Source organism: Pseudopipra pipra, chromosome 7, assembly GCF_036250125.1.
Source record: "Pseudopipra pipra isolate bDixPip1 chromosome 7, bDixPip1.hap1, whole genome shotgun sequence".
NCBI classification, from domain to species: domain Eukaryota; kingdom Metazoa; phylum Chordata; class Aves; order Passeriformes; family Pipridae; genus Pseudopipra; species Pseudopipra pipra.
The window spans coordinates 28131916-28154258 of NC_087555.1; the positions used below are offsets into that span (position 1 = coordinate 28131916).

Sequence of the window (22343 nt, forward strand, 5' to 3'; positions counted from 1 at the left end):
GGGGAGGGGAAGGAAAGCTGGTCTAACTGCTTGCTCTTCCACAACAAAGAGCTGTCTTCCCTCCTCCTGTGCACTCAGCCAGCTCACCAGAGCAGGGGCTCAAAGGCCAGAGTGAGCCTCTATTCAAGAGCGTGTACTGGGGCCCTGCAGCAGTGCATAAATTAACAGAGAGCATTCAGGAGCAAATGTGTAGGAGAGGCTTGTAACTCAGTACACACATGGCACCTAACAACTTCTGCAGTTGCTCCCAGCAACTGGCCTGGCTGGGAAGCAGTCTCCTTCAGTTGTGTTACTGGCCTACATTGATGCCTAGAGGGAAAAATAAATACCATGGTAAACTGTCCTCTGATTTCTGGATGCATAATAAATTATGAGAATAGCAAGAATTTGGTGCCACATAATGCTCTTAACTCTGTCAAGGTGTATGCTGCTGACATGCTCTGCAATCACCACTCATTTCACCAGCAAAAGAGGGAACAGTTCTCTGGCTGCTGGCAGCTTTTCAGTACAGTACTGAGCTCTGATTGCCAAGGCAAGATGGAGGAGATGGGGAAACCCATGGCTGTTTGTAGAAGCCACTGCCTCAATAAATTATTCACAGGGACCATCAAACGGGCTGTGCACATCTGTCTTCTCTGTGCCAGGTGCACAAGTGGTTGTCCAAATTGAGCTTTTGAAACATGTGTCACTCAGTCTGACATGCAGGGTTTCAGAGAGGGAGAGAAGGGATGTTTTCCTAGAGAGCAAAACATCCTGGAGAAACTGACACAGCAACAAGTGGAGTTTGGTTTCTTGAAGAAAAGAGGGTGTTGTGCTGTTTAAATGTTCTTTGAAGTGACTGTCTGCTGCTCTAGTCTTACTTCGATTTCTCTGCCCTCTGACCACCATGCCAGTGGGGCAGGAAAGCTCCTTGTGCGAGACAGGGTGCATAGGGTGGTACACAGCCAGTACACAGAGCTGTAGAGCAGGGAGCAGCCTGTGCTGCCTGGCCCTGCAGCCAGCCTAGAGCCAAGCCGCAGTAAACTGCAAGCCAAGGCAAGCACAGCCAAGCCAGCATGAAGCGAGTCAGCTCAGGGCTGCAAGAGCATGGCCTGAGAGACTGACCAAGCTGAGCTTTGTGCCCCCATGGTCACACTCTTACCAGCATCCAGGCTAACCAGCTTGGTAATGGGACCATTAGGTCCTGTTAATGGGATAAATGAGCAGGACTGCTGGTGGCCTGTGGCATTACCACAGCAGAGAGTGGGCCAGCAGCTATGACCTGGCACACAGCTTCTGAAATCACTAGTTTACAAGAGCTGAGGGAACAAGGGACTAGATAGATGACCATAACCCAGGAATCCTACCTCCTGCTCCTCTGCTCCACCTATGCTGCCTCACTGACACGAAACCTATTCCTGCCTGCCTTGTCTAGCCCCTTTAGAGCACACAGCATCATACCTGGTCAAAGGCCTGATCGATCTCTTCCTGAAGTATCTCCAGGAAGTTCTCATTGAGGTCAATGAGCTCCTGGATGTTGCTGAAGATGCCCTGGAGCTGCTCCTGGCTCAGCAACCCGGCCGCCTGCATGGGGAGGTAGAACTCCTCTTTAATGATGCGCAGGTCTTCTCCATAGCTGGCCTCTGTGTTGACAAACTCCAGCACAGACTCCTTGCGCTCCGTCCTGCGCTTGCGGCACTTCTCGCAGAGGTCAGCCCGCCTCTGGTTGCAGTTCTGAACATCTGTCTCCACCGGCAGGTCCCTTTCTCCACAGTCAGTGCAGGGACGGTGGGCTTCCCAGGTCTGCAGGGAGCTCAGTGTTTCAGATGCCCTGTTCCTCCACTTCCTGGCTGGCATTTGGCCAATGCCACTATCTGCCCTCTCCACATCTGCTGACTTGGTCCGGGTGCCCTCGCTGGGATCCAGGTCGTCCCGGGCATCATTCACGCCAACAATCCCACTGTCTGTGCTCAGGCTGCTGACATTGCTCCAATGGTGCCTGGAGCGGAGGGAGCCACGTGGGGCACGGCGAGTCTCATCAAAGCTGCCACCATGGCCAAGGTTGGCTTTTGCTACCACTGGACCTGAGAACAGACACAAATCATTACAGGCACTGCCAGCTGCAGAGAGCTCACCTGAGGATCTCTCACCATGAGGAATCCTGTGGGGACAGGCTACATCTGGTGAAGCAGGGCTCTGAGCTGCCTCCCCTCCCTGTTTTGCTGCTGAGACTGGTGAGAGTCAGAAGCAAATGGCTCCCAGGTGAAGCCTGGAGCCTGTCACCCCTGCACTGCCCACACCTATGAACTCATTTGGTCTGCCTCTTCCCCTGCCATACAGGGACAGAGACGCAGCAGAGTAAATCCTGATTTCTTGCATGCCTGGGTACAACCCAGAATGCTTCCCTTCCCCAGGTCATAGAGTTACTCCATATTTACAGCAGCACAGCAGGCTCAGCATCTGACCCTCCAGCCCCTCTGAGAGTGCAGAGTGTGTACCATAGTCTCGCTCCTGCCGGCGTTTCTGCGCGTGCTGCCGTGCTGCAGCCGCAATCTTCAGCTCCAGCTGCTTCCTCTTCACCGAGTCTGTCGGCATAGGGTCACTGAAGTGTGGTCGCAGCCGGCACTCCCGCTGGGCCTTGGCACCATCCGTGCTCTCATGGACTATGTCGGAGCTGGATCGGCGACAGCCAGGACTAGGGGTCTGCAAGAAAGGCAGGAAAGGGTTTAGAGCAAGGCTGTGGTCAAAGCAGCACCTGGTCTGCACCCACTGGACTTTAGTTGCCAAAGGAGAGGAAAGGCAACTCATCAGCAGTGGGATTGTAAATGCAGCTCCACTACAAGATCATTAAGGAATCTGTTCCCCCTGGTCCCTCTGTCTTGCTCAGTCCTAAGAGCAAGAACCCCTTTCCCTTTGCTGTTGTGTAGCTCTGAGAACACGAGGGGGTTGGATCATGGCTGTCAAATACCCATGAAGGAGTCAACAGCACAGCCCAGGCCAGGGGGATGTTCCCAGGATTCTGAGCTATCTTGCCTCTGCTCTGTGAACGTTTTGGTGCTGCAGGGTCCACAGCTCCATCCTCCATGCCTTACTGACATCAGCAGTTTGACCAGGAGGGAACTAGGAGGGAGTCTGATCTCCCAGATGCTCTGGAAGCCATGAAGTCATTATTGCTGAACTCCCTGAAAGAAATGCAGTGGCACATAGGCAGGGGCACAAAACCGACTTCTGTTTCATTAACTGTAATAAAAAAGGCACTAGAAATGCTTCTAACAGAGTTTAATCACTCATGGAAGTTGGTGTGATTTCAGATCGAAGGCTCCCAGCCTGCCCAGATCCTACAACCAAGGGATCCTTCAGAGCTTCTAATGAGGAAAAAATCCTGAACACGTGCCCAAGATGAGAGGTGAATTCCTCTCCCTTACATTCCCTGCAGGTGGAGTGGCGCTGGCTGTCTCATTGCTTGGCTTGTTCTCCCAGGTCTCTGTTGCCATGGACATCGCTGTGGGCTGCTGGCTGTCCTCCGGAGGTGGGAGATCAGCTTCCCTCAGATCACACTGTCCCTTAGAGGGGGATTTGGCAGCAGTCTCAGCATTGCAGCTGCAAGGGAAGAAGCAGATTCTGATGAACATCATGGATGCAATTCTCCTGCTGTTCCTGACACAGATGAGACTGAGCAGCAAGCCCCAGTTTTAACAACCATCTGCAACAGTTCAGGGCAAGTGCAGGCAGGAATCATGACTGGTCAGCATGGATGGCTGTATATGCATTTTAGGGGCTCTAAGCACAGCTCAATTAAGACTGTGCAAATTGGGTAACTGCGCTTTTGCCAACATCAGTCTGGGTTATCAAGTCTTGGGTGTTCACAGGGCATTTTTGTGTCCATAAAACATGAAGTTCTCCATAGGGACCAGAAAATCTTCTAAGTAGGCCATATCCATATTTGCTGCTATTTAAAGAGATGTTGTCAACACAGAAACCATACTGCTCATCTGGAAGAAAACCTGCTAAAAACCCTAATACTTTGAAGGGATTAGAGGATTAAAGGAGCTTTCCCTCTGTTTTTCATTTCTTATGATCCCAAGCCCACTGAAACCACTGGAAAGATACCCCCTTCTTTCAGTGATCTCAGGATCAGGCCTTTTGGTGCACTTAAGAGACCTGAAAAGATTGTCAGAGTCTATTGCTCTCACTTGGCAATTCTGAGATGCCCTTATTCGTGGCTGTCTGTAGCTAACAAGGGCCTGGTCTGGCCGACATAGACAGCCTGTTCCAACCCCATGTTCCCTTCTCTGTAGACACCAACACCTCTCCAGACAGACACAGTCTGGTGCAAAACCACTGACTTGACAGAGTAGTTGACAGGCTGTCATTTGTGATACTACTTGTGATACATTTTTTAAACAGACTCTCTGAGACACCTTATTTCCATGCATAATGAAGCCTGCTTGGAAGAATTTTTTTTTTATTTTTGATTTACTTTATTTTTATGGACTTGGATCCCTTTACAAAGCAAGGTTGTGAGGACTGGATATGGACGCTTGTATATACAGGAAGCCAAAGTCTGGAACATATTTCAGGTTATGCATATATTTTATGCTCAACAAAAATCTCCTATGAGAAAAATCTTCTTCTTAAAGGCTTCACTTGTGAACTTATGCTGATAGGTCGTACTGCTAATATGCAATTCCAACAGTGTCAGCTACAAGCAAACACATGAGACAGATGGGCATTCTCCTTACAGTGAGTGACAGTTGGCTCCAATAACAAACCATCAGCCAATACTGAAATTGCTGAAGAGGGAACAAATCTCCCAGGACACAAGCCGTCTCTGTTGTCAGGCCAGAAAAGTTGGTTTGCATCTTTCCAGCTGATGCTTTTTCATCTTCCCCCATTTATGCTTCCAGGTCTCTGCTGACACTACCAGTTAAAAAGAGTTTAGACGTCACTTGCGCAGCAATGCCAGCAGTGCCAACAGTGCCAACAGCAGGCTCACTTTTTGTTGTCACTCTCCAGGTCTCTACTGCCCAGCCTGCAGAAAGGGGATACCAACATCAGCACTGTCACGAAGCAGTCTGTAGTAGGGACTGTGCCAGCCCCCTTACAGGGCTGCAGTAAGAGCAGCGCAGGAACACAGCAAGGCTGTGGTCACATCATGGTACTGGCCTGGCCTGGCCTGGCTTGGCTTGAGAGGTTCCTGCCTCCTTCCTCCCTCCTGTCCCTAGCCACGCTTGGGATGCCACTCCTTCAGCCCAGTGTAACTGTCTGTATGGCTATGATCTAAAATCAGTCTTGAAATTATATGGGTTTAAAAAATATACCTGACCTCATGTATTCCCAGCCAGATCATTTCATAAATGTTTCACTGAGTTGGGTAAAGTATGAACAATTCAGCTGGGCACACTCATGGGAGGGGAGGCACAGGTTAAAGAGCAAGAAAACTCTCGAGGACGATGTGCTACTGCTGGAAAACCACCCTTTCCAAAAGCTGCTCCTGCTCAAACCATTCCTGGTTCAAACACACAGAAAGGGGCACAGAGAGGCAATGGGGATGTGTCCAAGGTCAGTAGCAGAGCCCAAAACTGAAATATTATCTTCTTGATCACACCACCTACCACCACACAGACCAGACTCTGAGAGAGATGCTGAGCTTTCATTTGTCATTTTTACAGTGCTTCAAAATCATCCACTTAAATATGGGAAGTATTCCAGGACATTACTGCTCCGTTAAGTGAAGCTGACAGCAGCTCTCTGCAGACCAGATGCCACCACTTATTGTGGTTTCCATAACCAATAGCAATATTTAAAAAAAATCTCCAGCCATGACCTGCAGTGGGAATAAGAGCCAATAGTATCCAGAGAGCTGAGCTAAGGAAACATTACTGGAGACTGAGAAATTTAACCTACCCCATGGCTGGTCAGCGAGAGGTAAAAAAAGGCAATGATGCAGAGCCCACCTCTTGTGACAGGAGATTTCTTCATCCTTGCTTTGACTGCTGGGGCAAGTGCTGCTTCTCTTACTAGGAGTGTGATCAGAGGGATGTGGGCAAAACAGGGAGGATATAAGCAGTTTTGCAGAACCACAGCTTCAGGCTTTAACCTTTGCCTCTGGTTAGGAGGAAGAGGGGACATTGCCAAGAAAACAGAATATTGCCCCTTTCTCCAGTCCCCTCTTCTTGGCAGAGATCTGTGCAGCCAACAGGTCTGCACCATTGCCTGCTCAAGCAGTCCCCTCTGCCCTCATGCAGAGCTGCAGAAGGGGGGGACTCTGGCATATTTCCTTCTGGGATCAAACCACTTACTGGGACAGGAGTTTATGCCTGGGATTGGTGTCAGTTTTTCTTGTTCCCCCAAGACAGGTGATGCACTTGGGCCAGCACAGGGAGGATATGTTCTTTTTGAAAGTCTTTTTAAACCTCTGGGTCATCATCTCTGAATCTCATGGAAGCAGAAGTAGCAGGGGTGTAGTGTACAACTGGAAATGCACCTACTTTCCTTCATGGTCTCTATGGGCCTCTTCATGCTTGTATCATTGTTCAGGCCAGCAGTTCTCAGCCCTTTTCACATGTTCCTGACTCCTTCTGACTCATGGAAACATTTTTGTGCACGCCTTCCCTGCTGTCACCTCCCTTCCTGACTTGAAGTCCTCCACTATGGGAAGCTGGTATTCTATCCACCGCCCTGGTGCCATCCCAAATACAACACTCTTTCCAGGAAGTCTTCTTTCTTAGTCATGTCCTTTGCTACCTTGTGCAGGTTTCTATTGTCACCATGTCTCCCATTTCATAGACACAACCCCCCTGGTCCTTGCATACCCTTATCCTGAACAATTTGCCATTTAACAATTTCAGAAAGTGGACTATATATTGAAATGCTTACAGGATTTCCACCTAGATCTCAACACCCCTTCCCAGCCAGGACTACAACCTAAATTAAAGGTATACAGTGACCAGTGAGGTGCCTAAAGCTGCCATAATTTCAAGACTGAAAATCAAATCTTCACTGGTGAAATATTAAGTCAATTGAATGAGTCTTAACTAATTAACTATGAATTGCTAGGGAGACAGTTAACTTACAGACAAAACTGCTTTGTAAAACTGTGACACACAGAACCACTAGAAAGAAGACAATTTTAGGTATTTTATTCTATGACACTCCATCACAACATCTCTATCAAGGGCTTGCTGAGCTCAGTATCAGTGGAAATGGGACTGAATCCTCAGCTTTCAGCTCATTTCATTTAGAAGTTATAAAAATGTGGCCTGAATGTCAACAATCATAATTTAGGACCCAAAACATCCAGATAAAAAGTCTCCCACTCCTGCAGCGAGAATCAGCTTGAATTGTGAATATTCAGGCACATTACAGTCTCAGGTGAAAATGATGGAAAAATGAGAAATTTCCATAAAAAAGAAACTCAAGTTTCCCACTAACCAGTGCTTTGGCAATAACAATTACCATTAATTGATGTTATTATTACAGAAAATAAACAGGCCAGGCTGGTTCCTTCACATGATACAACCTCTCTCATACTGGAACCACTGTCATTCTCATTTTTAGATCAACTATCATTTTGGTGTTAATAAAATCACTTCATAGATTTTAATATATCCAACTAGGGAGACTGAACACATTCACAGAAACAAAAATCACTGTAGATATTACAAGCAAAGAAACCACACTGAAACCATAGAGGCCCCGGGCAGGAAGTGTTTGGAGGCCAGGAGAGTAGTGGGAAGAAAGATCTTATGCACTACTCATTTCCTGTACTTTGCTATGCATTCACCTTGGGCTCCAGATACTAGTCAAACCTTTGATCTGCATGGAGGCAGCTCTTCCTACACTCCTTGCTTGTGCCAGGTTGTGTATTTCATTTCACATCCATGACAAAAATAACCTACTCAATGAAAATGGCTGCATACTACAGCTTTCTCATCTGCTTCTTTGGGGTTTCATACTCTAGAAAAAAAGCACAAAGCTGGGTTGGACAGCTGAGGGAAGCATTTAGGGCTCTGACACCACCCACTTCCCTTTGGAATGCAAAGTTGCAGAAGTATTTCTGCTTGTCACCCTGCTTCAGCTCCACAGAAATTCTTTCAGATGACTCTCACTCCTGTGCAGAAGTCACTATCATCTCCTCCAAAACCTGAGTCCAGTCTCAGAGCCCATGCATTCCAGAACAGCAAGACAGCATACAAGGTTGATGCCCTGGCATTTCACACACTGATCTGTGGATTGCAGAAGCAGCCGGGAAACAAGTCAAATGCAATTCTTGGCAAAGCCAGTTATGAAAGCCAAGTGCATGGAAATAAACCACTCCACCAACACTTATTCCTCCTTTTTCCATCAGCCTTTTCCCATCGTGATAAGACAGTGATAACTGCCCCAAATCCTTAGCTTTTAGAACTTTGCTGATTCCTATTGAGCCACTCTGCATAGAAAGGGATCCACTTCTCTTTGGCAGGAGGGAGGTAACAGGACTGCAGTGTCCAAAACCAAGATAGAGAAAAAGCAGTCCTTGTGGACATCTTTCCCAAAGAAGGGGGAAACCATGGTTGGAGAAGATGAAGGAAGACTTTACAAAACCATTTTCTCTCGCTGCCTACACTGAGTTGGCAGAAGGGCAGTATTTGCGAGCGCTTTCACTCGCTGCTGTGTGGCTCTACAAAAGGTGATTAAAGACTCATAGCAGCCACCTTGCTCTTGTTTGCTGGTTCACTTCATACAGGCAGCAAGTGAAAGCACTTGTTGCTGCATGTCACACTATCTAAATTCATGTCCTGCAGTGGTAGGACAGACTCTACATCTTTCTTCAAAGGAATCACATTAGTACTTTGTATCCCTCGTCTGTCTTCTACTTTTAACAGATGAATAAAAAAAAAAGACATTTCAACAATTTAATGCAGAAATAAAACGAGTGGGAATTTGGGTGTCAGAACTAATGGCTGCTGTCTTTACAGGATTAAGGTGCACAAAAAGGCGAAGTCTAGATGAAAATGCTTTTTGATGTTTAATCCTGCGCAAAGATGGAGTTTAAGCTCAACAGCTTAAAGACGTCCATGTGGCTATCAGAGACTCTAAGATCAAAGGCTCTGCCAACAACACATTCATGCTACAGGACTTAAATGTACATATCAGGAGAAAGACGAGATCATTAACAATGGAACTGCTTTCAGATGACCCCATGGAGCATGTTACCTTTTCTTAATAAGTTCCAAGGCTGAACCTATGAATTCATCCTTCATTTTTTGTAGCTTAGCTCCATAGCTGGATAAGTCTGTAGCTTCTAACAGCAGCGATGAACAGCAAGAGGACTGGGCTTCAGAAGCCAGGGACTGCCCTGCAAGGTGGAGGACATCATTTAATTTTCTTGTCTCTCCTTTCTGCTGCTCATCACTCAAGATCTCCTGCCCAGTTCTGTGTATTGCTACTGCCTGTAAAGGTGATCGTGGAATTGGACTGGAGCAAATAGGGACTGGTGATGTATCTGGACTAGAGGTATGGAAGGTTTTGTCCTTCAGCTCAGGACTGCTCATCCTGAAACCATCCCATGTGGCTGGATACTGGGAAAAGCCAGCAGAGGTGTGGTTTTCGTGGAATACATCGTCATCATCCTCCGCTGTGACAGCAGATTCATTGACAGCTTTGGTCCCCAAAGCTTCTGGACAGACATTCTTTTCCTCCTCCAGTGTCTGGTTTGCAGGCAGACCCTTATTCAAGCACTCTGTTGTCTCACTGCTGCTGGCAGATGAATTTCCTTCCTTTCTTCTCATCTGCTTAAATTCCTCAAAGGTGGGTATGTAGAGCCTCCCTTTACAGCGACCTTTCTTGCTCTGTCCCAATGTGACTTTGCCATCTGTTTCCCCACTGTATTGTTCTAGGGTTTCTGCTGTTCTGGATTTGCCCATCTCATGGCTTTCCCCTGAGTGCTGAAGGGGCAAACTGGGGGAGCTATTCTGCCTTCGGAGCTGAAGCCTCCTCTGAGCCTCCTGCTTGATGTCTTCTGGACTGATGATCCTGTGTGCAAAGCACAGTCCCTGTCTCCCTGTGAGGCCGTGCCTGAGGGCAGTGTGTTCCACCAACACCGTGCAGTAGTTGACAGCACAACCGTTCTTGCACTGCCGACACACCTGGCACTCAAAGAACTCCCGGGCCATCAGGTCAGGCAGGGCCACCTGGGGACGCACTGGCTTACAGGGCTCTGCCACCTTACTGCTGTGCAGCCTCAGCTTCTCCTTCAGCTCTTTTCTGGCATCCCCATGTAGGGCTCTTTCCTCTGCAGAAGGGAAGAGCCACTGAGGCACTTTGGCAAAGGGAGGGAGGAGCACGTTCTGTGCCGATCGAGACGTCTGTTTAGCACGGAGAGAAAGGTTTCTCGGAGAGTCCGACGTGCTCTGTACTGGGGCCACATCCACACAGCCTTCTGTCCACTGACTGGTGCCTCTATAGCGAAAGATGATCTCGTTATCCAGGCTCCGGCAGTGAGAATACAGCCCAGAGTCGGCAACAGTTGCCCAGTGAAGGTTCTCCACGCTCCGATACATCCGGTTTTCCACAGGACCGGCCAAAGGTGCCTTGCCCGTGTGGCAGTAGTCTAGAGTGTGGAAGTCCCCAGAAAAAATGTGAGTGTCTAGGTTCTTTAGTGGATGCATGCTGCTAACCGAAAAATCCTTTAAGCCATGTTGTGCACAGAGCTGATTATTTTGGCAGCTCGAGATCACCCGGCAGTGTTCCTGTCTCTCATCAACACTGATGTATGTCATAGCAAATGCACATGGAGGCTCTAAGACAGTGGCGTCTAGGGGGAGAGGAGGGAGCTGTGGTGTTGCTTAGATGGCAGTCAGTGTCCACAGACCACAGACAGCACAATGTGCTGCTGAGGACTCACATAAGAGAGCTCTCACATGGGTGGAGTCGCCATGCACGGAAGACCTGTGAATGGAAGGAAAGATGAGTTACTGAAGCAGCCGCAGGATGCAACAGCAGGTCTGCTTCCAGGGAACGCAGAAGCCAACACCAACAGCTTGCGTAGGAACAGAGCAGCATAACTAGGAGATGAGCCACAGGGCTTGGGGCAGGGAATCTTTTTCTTCTCTAGCCAAGCCAACAGTGGCCTTACACTACCCATCTGAATTTGGAGAAGTTTATCCTACCTACCCTCAGCAATTCCCTCACAATAATGTGGTTCAACTCCAGTGACAAATGCTCAGAAGTGCTTGCTGCAGGCCCAGCTTACTCTCACTGCAGCACTTCATGAGACAGCAGGTTTACAAGAGATAGCAAGGTTCTTGCCCTCAAAGGGGGTGCAGACAAGAGTGTGTGGGTTAAGGGGGAGGCTGGGGTGTGAAAGGATCACATAACACTGAGGTCTCCTGGAAGACCCAAGCAGCAAGGAGGACAAATAAAGGTGGTGGTTTTGTGCCTGACAGTCACACTGCAGCCCCCTTATTGCTCTGATTAACCCTTCACAGGGAAGATGCATATGGTTTATTGATTGCATAGGGTAGCCAAGCATTGCCAAAGGCCTTCCCAGTGCAGAGACAATGGTACCTCACGGACTTTCACACAGGCACCATCCTGACTCCTTAACCACAGGCCCAAATGATCACCCTCCATGAGACCCAGAAAGAGAAAGGTGTGCTTTCCAAGGCTGCTCCTATGAGCTGTGTTCAGTATTGTAAGGACCAGGGAATCTAAGTGACTAAATCTCGTGTTCAGAGCAGAGAATTAAATCCTCAGACTCTACTTTGGGCCAGCAGGATGAAAGCTAAGTATCTGTGTCATCGCTGGAAGTGGATGGAGCCCCCTTATACTGAATGGAGAGACTCCAAATTTCTCACAAGGACTTAGGCCTCCTAGACTTGCCAGCAGTCACACAAGGCACCAGTGTCTGCTACAGCTCAGTCCACTGCCTTTCCTGGCAAAGGGAATACATAAAGGACAGCCATACATAAAGGACAGCAAGATTGGGCAGGAAATATGGGGTTAGCCTGAGATTTGTAAGGGCAAGATAGAGCTGGGATGGTGAGGCATCAGTCTTTAGTAATAAGCCAGGCAGGAATCAACCAGGTTGAACACACAGGAAGAGGTCTTGGTAAAGCAAGACAGAACCATATAAGTTACAGCCCAGGCTGTTTGTTCTGTAGTGCATCTGGATTCCCCACATGTGGCAAACTATTCAGGCAGCACAGACACCTTGATCGGGACAGGAACAAAGAGGTTCGTTACTCCCTGAAGGCCAAGACACCTCAGGCATCTCACCATGTGACACACCAAAAGACACCTTCCATCTGAGGGGAAGTCTGAGGTAGTGTGTTGCCTGGAAGCCAATCTTGGTAACGTGCTGGGAGCTTCATTCATCCCTTGCTTAGAATGGCTCAAATTAGCATACTTTCCCCACATTAATGAAACTATCTTTAATCTAATCCCAGAGAGAGAAGGCAGAGCTGCTCCTCTGGTTCACCGCTGAATGGAGAACATTATTTCCATCCTTCATAACTGCTAAAAATAAAAATTAAAACTAGTTCTCAAAGTGTGGCTGTTCACAGGCACTTCTCACCCGGTCTTGTCATGGTGGGGCTGGAGTTCCCCCTTCTTCATGGCTCTGGAGGAGCCCACAGGTGACAGCAGAGAAACGTGAGGATCAGGACTTTCTGTGATCATAGGTTATAACATAATCTGTCAAGAAAGAGAGAATTATATGATGTGAGAGCCAGTCACTGAGTAGGGAACACGGCCCCTGGTAGTGCCAAAGGGCTCCCGTGAGAAAGTGCTGTTAATAAAAGATGCCATGGCCTGTCAGGTTGGTCTGTGATCAGGTCACTGCCAAGGGACTAAAAGCCACCATGTACTTTTGGTACTGTGCTTTCAGAGTAAGTATAAAGAGAAAACAGCTCTTGCTGTAGTGAGAGCTGAGAATAAAGCTGCCCTGGCCCAAGGCAGGGAGCTACATACAGTAAGGCCTGAAGAGAAAGCATGTGAGGGAGGCTCTGCGTGTATAAGTGTGAGAGCAAGGGGGTCAGAGAAGAAAGCACACAGGCAGGGGCAGAAGCACTCAGGAGAAGAGCAAGAAAGTAGAGAAACAGAAATGACAGGGTGGGATCTGTCTGTGGCTGCTCCCTTCATCAAGAGATGGGTCAGCATTGAGAAGACAATTGACTTTTGTCCTCATGATTCTTTTCAGGTGGACATTCACTGCCAGTGCTCATAGTGCTGAGCCCCACTGTATCAGGTCAGCTACAGTGATGCCAGGTATGGGTTGTCAGTGGCCACTCTGCCCCTGCCTGCTCAAGTGACAGCACAGACCACATGGCGGGGGGTTGCATCCCTCTGTTAATCAGGGGAATGCCTCAAACCCACCAGCAGGTGAGGGCACCCCTCTGCCCTGCAGGAGAGCTGAGGCCCATTTTCCCAGCGGGTGTGGAAGGTGCCAGTGCTCAGGAGCATTGCCAGGCAGCAGGGACCTGTTGCTGCTCTCCAGGGCAGGATTTTCCAGAAGATGCATGTGGGATGGCAAAAGTCACTTTCAGGGAAGGACCAGCTGGGAGAAACCTCCTGTGGGCACAGTGGGGCAGGCAGAGCGAGGGACAGAGAGCACGAGCCAGAGGCAGGTTTGCAGAGTGGAGGAGCCAGAGAAGATAGAGAACAGCCAGAGTTGGCTGTGAGACAGCAGGAGACAGAGACTTTCCAGAGGCCGTGCAGAGTTTGCTGACATGTAGGCAGGCACCAAAATGTACTGGATTAAGTAGAAGAAGATGGGAATTTCGTTTCCAAATAGTTTATTTTAATATTTATCACCCAATAGAGCTGACTTTTCTTTCTCTAAAACATGATTTTTTGGTCTAAGAGAACACTTCGGACACAGGAAGTCCCTTTGATACTTCCAGGAGAGCTCAGAGCAAAGGTGTATGCAGATGTAGCTGATGCACAGGTGGGTGTGCAAGGGGATCTGGTGCCCTGGCTGGAGTGAGAGGGAGCCTCAGAAATCAGTGATTTCCATTTCATCTCACTCCTGCAGGGCAGCTGTAGTGATCTCATAACAGCTAGCTGGGGCAGCAGCACCTTTCTTCCCTGTCACTCCATTCTTGGAAGAACCACCTCTTTCCTAATGAACTCTTGTGAACTGACCCATTCCCCCCACGTCACTACCCTGAGGGTTGTGCACAGCACGTCAGGTAGCTAAAGCTTAATTTCCCTGAGCACCCTGACCAGCTGCTGCCCGAGTCATGACCTGTGAAGGGGGACTGGCTGTGCTGAGGCACAGCCTGCTTCCCGCTGCGCAGGGATACTTGAAGCAGGAAAAAAGCAGTGGTCTCTCTAAAACACCAGATAACTTGTACCTGGCCTGTAACCAGGAAACACTGTTTCTCCCTCCTTTCCCTGTTCTTGTGCTCCATTCCTCAGGGCACACAAGCAACAGCGTCATAGTTTCAGCTCACACGCCTGCGTTTGTCAGGCCGTTGACACCCCCATAATGTAAAGGATGTGTCTATACACTCAGCTCCCAAGTAACACAAGCACAAGCATGTTCTAAGCAGTCTGCTGGAGGACAGCACCAGATGGAGACAGAAGAAAAAAATCTCAGTTAATATGCTTACGGTTGATACCCTAAAGATGACCTTTCAGCACATACTTGCAGACCCACTGTACATACAGACTATTTACCTGCAGTCTTACACCAACAAAGTCACCAACAAAGAAACATTGGGAACTACAGCAATATGAAAGAGTTTGCCCTCCCACCTCAGAGCTGTAACTACAGTCTGCAGCTACAGCAGGTGATTCCAGGTATGGAAATTGGCAAACGTCACAGAAGTGTGAGGGAATGGTGAGAAGTAAATGCTGATTTCTGACATGGTGATCCAGCTCTGGGTCCTAATTCACCCCCTCCTGAAGGTATACAACAGTCCTAATGCATCCTTTGCTCTCTTCCAGTTAAGACCAAGCAGTGAATTGCCAATTCTTTGTTGCTCCACAGTGTATGTGAGCACTGTGGGTTGAGGCTACACACCTTCATTTACCCAACTGGGTACTTCCAGGCAGTCCTGTCCATGCTTCCCCAAAGCTCAGGCTTTATTCTAGTTTGGCAATCCTCCACGCCAATGTTGACTTATTCCAGGCCAAACAGCAAAACAGAGCTTCGTGTTGGCTGCCACTGTGGCATATCACTGCTCTTCAGTCACGTTGTCTGTGCAACACTTGCCTGTTCTCTGGCTCAGGGACTGAAAACTCCTAGTGGTTATGAGCCTCACGCCTTAAGTGAGCATAAGACTAAAGCAACGTGTGCTCAGCTTATTTTCTGCCATGTGATTCGTTTAATCAACTTCTCCACTATTCTGATAAGTGCCTGCTTGGAGACTTGCCACTAACCTCAATTTTCCTGCAAAATCCCCCCCAAGAACTTATTTCTCAAGGATTAAAGCTTGACGGATAAATTATTCCCTCCCAAACACATCGGAACTGTTCTGCCTGGCTGACCTTCCCAGCAAAGCACCAGACAAAGTGTCAGGAGGATGAAGCAGGCAGGCACAGGATAAGTAGCTCACTGCTAATGAAAAGCACTGTGGAGAAGACCAGTAATGTTCAAGGACTCCAGGGACATCAGGACAAGGGATCACAGAGCTTTGCAAGGCCTCAGGAAAAGAGGCCACCAAATCTGGCAGGGTTGAGTAGGTTTATTGGTGCTGCTTTGCAGAGTTCACTGTAGTAAGATTTGCTCAATAGACTTACCAAAGAAGGACATTTGTTCCATGAAATGGTGGAGAGCAGCTTGCTATTGTCTGGCCTCTCCTGCCTTGATCAGAGGCTTCAAATGAGATTGATACATTTTCCACTTTCCACTTTTACATCATCTCAGTCACAAGCAAATTAACTTCTGAGTCATAGCCATCACACCAGACTCTTGCTTCGAGGGGAGGGGGGTAACTGGAGACACCTTACTCCATCTTGAAATACGAGATTAAATAACCTTCAGGTTTTACTCTACTTTCTCTGCATTAGGTTTTGCAAAATGCACCACTGAACAGAGGTTAGTTTATTCTGGAGCACAATCTCCCTTTTATTTCAGAGATCTAACCAGCCAGAGGGATGCAAACAGCACATTTCAAAGATCTGTATAAAGGATTTTAGCAAGCTACAATACTGCTGTGAGTTTTTTGCTATCTGATACAGCAAACCTCATGGACACAGCATGATCTGTCTACTGCCACGTCATGCACATCACTTCAGCTGCTTAGCAGAACACCAGCAGTCTCAAGGGAAAGAATGCCAGATACGTTTATTTTTTCAAGTTAAAGGTTAACAAGAAAAATAAAGGTGCCTTGGCTGTATTTTCTTTTTTAGCTGTTCTCTTAACCACAGCTGTGCTGCAGAAACTGGTTGATGCAGCAGGATGATAAGGTGACTGCAGTTATATTTCTTGGGGTTTGGAGGTTTTTTTGTCTGTTATAGCAGCTGAAACAGGAACAGGGCTTATATAGTGTCTGTTAATTGCAGCAGGAGAGGTACAGCCACAGTAGTTCTCTAAGCCAGTACAATTTCCTGGGTTTCTTTTTCTTCCTAGGGTAAACAGCTGCATGTAACTTTCCTTGAGTTTACAGTATTATCACTACTGTCATTGTCTGCTCCACGGCACAGATCAGGATTGCTAACAAGAGGAACAATTGCCATATCGATTCCAAAAACAGGTAATAAAGAGATAACAATAACCTTTTTAGTTTGCTCACTCTATTTATAGTCCCTGAAATCTCAGAGATAGCTTGGCATGGGGAACCTCTGAAGACCCAGTGCATCCCAGGGTTGAGGGGTTGCTGAGAGCACAGGCAATGGCATTAAATTCTGCTGTGTTAAAGGTGCTTGCCTTATTACACGATACTGTCTCTTTTCATTCTTCTCAGGATTTTTTTTCCTACTTCCCCAACTCTTCCTCCATCCCACTGCACTGAACACAAGCTAATACAACCCATCCGTGGCTGCCGCTTGACACACATCATTCTGCAGCTTCACCACCATTACTATTGCCTTCAGAAAAACAACTGACAGTTGTTGGGCTGGCTGTCAGCCACAACTGACAGTGTCAGGGCTGGCTGGTCAGAGTAGCCCAAATGTACACATGTGCCAGCCAGATGTGCCAGAGAAGAATCTGTCCACAGTTATCTGTTGGTCACTATAGGAACATCCTGCTATCGTACACACAGTTCCACCAGGGAGAGTGTAGGAATCACCATAACTTCATGTGAACTTCTATTTTGTTCAGACTGGCTCCAAAATAGTGTCATGGCAGTGGGAAAGCTACTCACAAAATTTTATGGACTCACTTAAGGCCTCAAGTGTTCTTGGCTCTCTTTCTATGGGATTTTTAAGCTGTTTGGGAGCTGTGGTTTATTGACATGAAAGGTTTCACCTGAGAAGCCACAGTGCTCCACACACCTGTGCACTTGGCAGCAGTGCCTTTGACGATTTTTTCTGGCTGCTCTGTTAGTCTGAGCAGCTTCTCCTTCTTGTGTCACAGCATGGTTTTCTCCTTGTGTTCCTCCTTCAGAAAGGCTGTGATGACATGATGCTTCCAGCCTACCTCCAAGGGCAGGCACTCCAGCACACTGATTTCAAGCAGCATACTTTCAAGGTGACCTGTGTTCCCTCTTGATTCCTTGTTTGTACCCCCTTTTACCACTCGGTCTCTTGGAAAATACTGCTCCAACTGCCCTGCTGACAATGCAGCAGCAGGATTGGAGCTTGAGAGGATTAGCATTCATCTTGCAGCTAATGAAGGCCGAGTATGGTGGTTCTGTGACAAATGTTCCTGGAGACTCAGTGTGACACTCCCATCAAGTGTCCAAGATGGACCTGCTTGGCATCATCAGATGTGAAGCATCTCAGGAGATGGCAGCACCCATCATCTGCCAAGCTTTTTTCAAAATCCCGGCTGACCACAAAGCTGCTTTGGATGATTCCTTCTCAGGAGGAAGAAACTCCCATTTGCAATTAAGTCCTCTCGTGGGACAGATCACCCATGGCACCTGTGAACCTGCAGGGTACATCTGATCGATAGGTCCTGCCCTTGTCTGTAACTCTATGAACCACTCTGCTCCCCTGTCACAGCTGGAGAAAGAGCCCACAGCCTTATAACTAAGCAGAGCCAATGCTCAGGTTTGAGTCAGCTGATGTACAGGTAAAAAGCCAAGTCACACTTAATGGGAAAAACCAAATCAAGTCCTTTTTTTAACATCATCATTTAACACATGATTTAATCTCATGATCTGTAGGGTCTGAGTCATGCTACTGGATTTTTTTCATGGTGGAAATACTCTTGGCTGAACTAGCAACACATGACCAACAGGGAACACAGCAACACAGCATTTCCCCTGTCCTGTACATTGCTTCCACCAGTCCCAGGAAGACAACAGAAAACCAGTCCTATACAGTTGGATCCTTCACAGTTGCTGAAGGTATTCCTAATTCCTTGTTCTAAGATTGCCCCAAGAGTCTCAGTCTAAGCCTTAAAATGCACAGGGAAGAGGAAATAAATCACACCTTAATTCTAAGAGTAAGTTGTATGTCAGAAGTTTCTGGTCCCTTCCTTGTACCAGGAAGACATTATTTTGCAGCACAGTCGCAAGCCTCAATCTTTGAGTGCACTAGTGGCTTACTGCACTGGTCTTTCCAATAAGGCAATAAACCCTGGCTCTCGTCTCATTAGACAGAAAAAAGTCCCCCAACCTAATCCTATTGATCTCAGTTTATTAACTTTGCACTGGAACCCACTCCAGTTCTCCCCAAAGCCAATGGTAGGTGGATGAGCAGAGTTCTTCCATGTCAGCAATACAGAAATCATCTGTGAGATCAGAAAGAGGCCTGAGGGAGGAAGGAGGTGTTCAGGAGGGTGAGGGGGACGGATGATCTCATTCTATGCCTTGTTTGGTCACATCCCAAAGCTGTCGGGCACTTTGGCATACTGCTGGTAGAGGCAGGTTTGCCATGAGGAAATGTGAGTGACAGTAGCATCAGCAGTCCTGGCCAGGCAAGGATGGCCACAGGCAGTGACACTTCCCATTCCTCTGAGTGTGGGCGTACTTAGCAATGTAACACTGCAGAAAACCTCCAAGGACTGTACCTGCCAGCTGTCTCAGCTGAGGGATGTGTCCTCAGAAGGTCCAGTGCAGCATGTTGCCTGCTACCAGTTAGTGGGAGTCCTGACAGGGAACTGGTGCAGCTGGCCAGGCTCTGCCTCTGCATCAGTCCCAGGGAACATCACAAGTTCTTCCCTACCTACCAAGGAGAATTTACTTTCTTCTTTTTTGCAGATTTCCAGCTCCTCCCACGGGCCTCTCTAAACAACACCCTCCTTTTCAGATGCTGATGCTTTTCAGCTGATTAAACTGTGGGCCAGACCACGAGCTGGGAGTAAATCAGTATTGCTTGTCAATGCTAATTTACACCCGCTGAGAATTTCCCTTCCTTCACCATTTAGCAGAATTATATGACATGTCTTTTATCTCTCCTCGCAGTTTAGCCTGCCATTCCCCTTTCCTGGCCCCCAAGCCTCCTGCTTTGCTCTGAACTCCCTGGAGGTTTGCAGGATAAGTTGCTTATTTGCAATGTAAAATGTCTCTCAGAGCCAGAGCCCCGTGCAAACAGACCCAAGGGAGGCACATTTATCCTTACTTGTGCAGCAAATGCAGCCCCATCTTTTCCTGGCAGCAGTTCCCTAAGAATATGCTGCCAGGATATGCTGCATATAACTTGCTAAGAGAAGAAATATGTCCTTATGGCCACCATGCAATGCAGGACTTCTCTGGGGAGATGCAGGGGATGGAGAATGAAAGATCTTCCTGATCCTGCAGAGATCCTGAGCTCTCGCCTTTCCCATTGAAGCTGAAGGAGATGGCTCACCACCCAGCTCACCACCCTGTAGATCCTGCCAACAGGCATTATACCATTAATGACTTCTTGTTTCTATGGTGATATTGATGGATAGTCCCTGGCATTGGTGGGAATCCTGGGAAAGATGGGGAAAAAATAAAAAAAAAATAAAGTGGGTAAAAAAATTCCCCCACAGAAAACATGAATTTCCCTAAAAATGGCCATTTATTTGACATCCTTGACAAATTCAGTGGCACTTCACACTTTCTGACTCCTCCAGCCTCTCACAAGAATGACATGGTGTTCTCCAGAGCCCATGCAAACACTCCCGCTCGCAGCAGGGCTCTGGTGCAGAGGTGCACCGCTGCAAGTGGATTTCATTACCAGGAGTTAGTTTTGCAGCTTCACTCACTCTGGCAATTCATTTCACATACAGAGCAAAAATCTTCGCTCCAGTGAAATCACTTGGACTTGTGCCAGTGGGCACAGAGCCAGGATTTCCCCCAGCTCTCAGGATGCCTTATCGCAAGTGACAATTTCATTCAGCTGCCACAATAGCCACTGGGAACCCCCAGCCTCTCTAGAGTTGTTTCAAGCGTGGAAAAGCCTTTGCTGCACAGTCTTTTGCTCTATGTCCCTGAGGCTCAGTGCTGTGCACTCTTCTCTCACAGCTTCCTACTCTGCAATGTGCAGTTTAGAATAATCTTTTACCCTTCATTCAAGCTGGGTGACTGCTGGCAAGGACAGGCTGTGCTCCAGTCACATTTGGGCCCCTTCACTTTGCAAAAGTGTTCTTGGGATTTGGGGCACAGGAACCATCTTCCTATAAAACACCAGTCCTCTCTTTGACCTTGCTTTCTCTGGGAAAAACATTCCCAATCCATGTTGGTGACACATTAACGAAGAAGTGATAAAGCCCCAGTGGAACTCCCTCTTCCTCTGCACATGCTATTTATCTAAGCTTACGCAGGAGTACACAAACTGCAAGATGCCCTGTTTTGGGGGAGATTTTAGTATTATTAGCAAATTTCGGAGTATGCTTTTTTGTCCTAGCAAAGACTCTTTTCTGATGTGTTTTATGTCTAGGAGTTGCCTTACATACATACAAACTTACTAGAGATCCTTTTATTCCCAGCGGTGGTATTGCTCCAGGCACAATGGGCACTCTTAATCCAGAAAGTCTTTATTGGTTTGGATCTGTTATTAAGGAAGAAGTGTATCCACAAGGGAGCAGTATCTACAGCAGTACCATTACACAGACAGTTTTGCCAGTAAATGCCCCAGTGTAGATCAGATCCAACAGATGTGTCAGCTTTTCCATCTATTTGTGTGTTCAGATCCTTTGCCTCCATGTGAAGTCAGGAACTGGAAACAAAATTACCCTGCCCCTCTCTTTGCATCTTTTGATAAACGTAGTTCTAATGGACTTCAGAGTCTGAAGGCACTTTACATCAGGAACACATCCCAAGAGAAAAATTCAGTTAGTTTCTTTATATTACATGTAGCTGTTCATCAAATTTATTGGGCAAGGTTCCTAAGCACATGGAGGCTGGACCAGCACTGACAGAGGCTCTCTCTTGTATAGCAACCCTTTGATCAGACGTCAGCATCATTTATTTGCTTGTGTTTCATATTCTTGAATGCCCCAGTAAATTCCCAGTTGACTATCAGAGGCAAAGGCTGCTCTTTCAAGTTGGATTTGCACCTCTTCCCTTCCCCTCCATTTCAATTAGCTATGGAAATTATTTGTGTTTTTTTTTTCTATCTCCTCTTGCCTATCTGTCTGTATTAGAAGATTTAGGAACACTGATGGCTGGAGGAGACTCCTGTTGATGTCTTCCTGGCAGGAAATGTTGTGACTCGCAATTAGCAAGTCTAACTGCTCTGCTTGACCTGCTTCTTGCCAGGGTGGAGAGCACAGACTCAGCTGCAGCATCCTGCCTTTCCCCCAGCCAGGAGTGAGGGGATCGGGGAGCTGTGAGTGAGGGGATGGGTGGAAGAAAGGAGGTACCACCACAGATAGGTAGGGCCAGACAAGGGCAGGAACTAGTTGATTGCACTAGGAGACAGAGGTGGCGCTAGGAGTGTAAAAGCTTCTTTAAATTGGATCTCTGCCTGTGGGGAACTGCTGTAGTGCTGCGTTTGCAGCTATTATTTTTCTGCTAACAACTCTGACTGCAGAGACATGACAGGCGGTGAACTGCCCAGAGCAGCTCAGGGCTGAGCAGAAATGGGATTTGGACTGGGCTGGTGCTCTGGGTTCCTCCATTTGGAGACACCAGGGTAAATGCCTTTAGGCACAAATCCCAGAACTCTGAGAGGAGCACATATTCCAGAGGGCTACTTGCCAGGTGTGATTTGCCTTAAACAGCTGGTCACCAAAGGTTTCTCAGATCACTACATCAAGACTTAAAAACACATCAGATACATTCAAGATAGAAGAATCAATCTGGACTGCCTTTGACACCATCTGGGCATTAACTTCCAGGTGACCCCATAGGGAC

At 47.6% G+C, this 22343-nt stretch overlaps 1 protein-coding gene across 7 annotated transcripts in view; it reads right to left on the reverse strand.

The window, feature by feature from the left end:
• The window catches only part of LOC135417351 (uncharacterized), a 45177-nt gene that overhangs the window by 2882 nt on the left and 19952 nt on the right, over positions 1-22343 (reverse strand). For 2 of the 7 annotated variants that reach the window (XM_064661386.1, XM_064661383.1), the window contains exons 2-6: positions 12539-12657; positions 9178-10911; positions 3405-3579; positions 2478-2682; positions 1441-2063 (exon numbers count right to left, since the gene is read on the reverse strand). In XM_064661386.1, coding sequence (XP_064517456.1) covers positions 1441-2063; positions 2478-2682; positions 3405-3579; positions 9178-10742 — 2568 coding nt within the window. In that variant the 5' untranslated portion in view covers positions 10743-10911; positions 12539-12657. Of the gene's footprint in view, positions 1-1440; positions 2064-2477; positions 2683-3404; positions 3580-9177; positions 10912-12538; positions 12658-14989; positions 15999-22343 lie in introns of those variants that run through there. The other 5 variants (XM_064661384.1, XM_064661388.1, XM_064661387.1 and 2 more) reach the window with 5 other exon arrangements.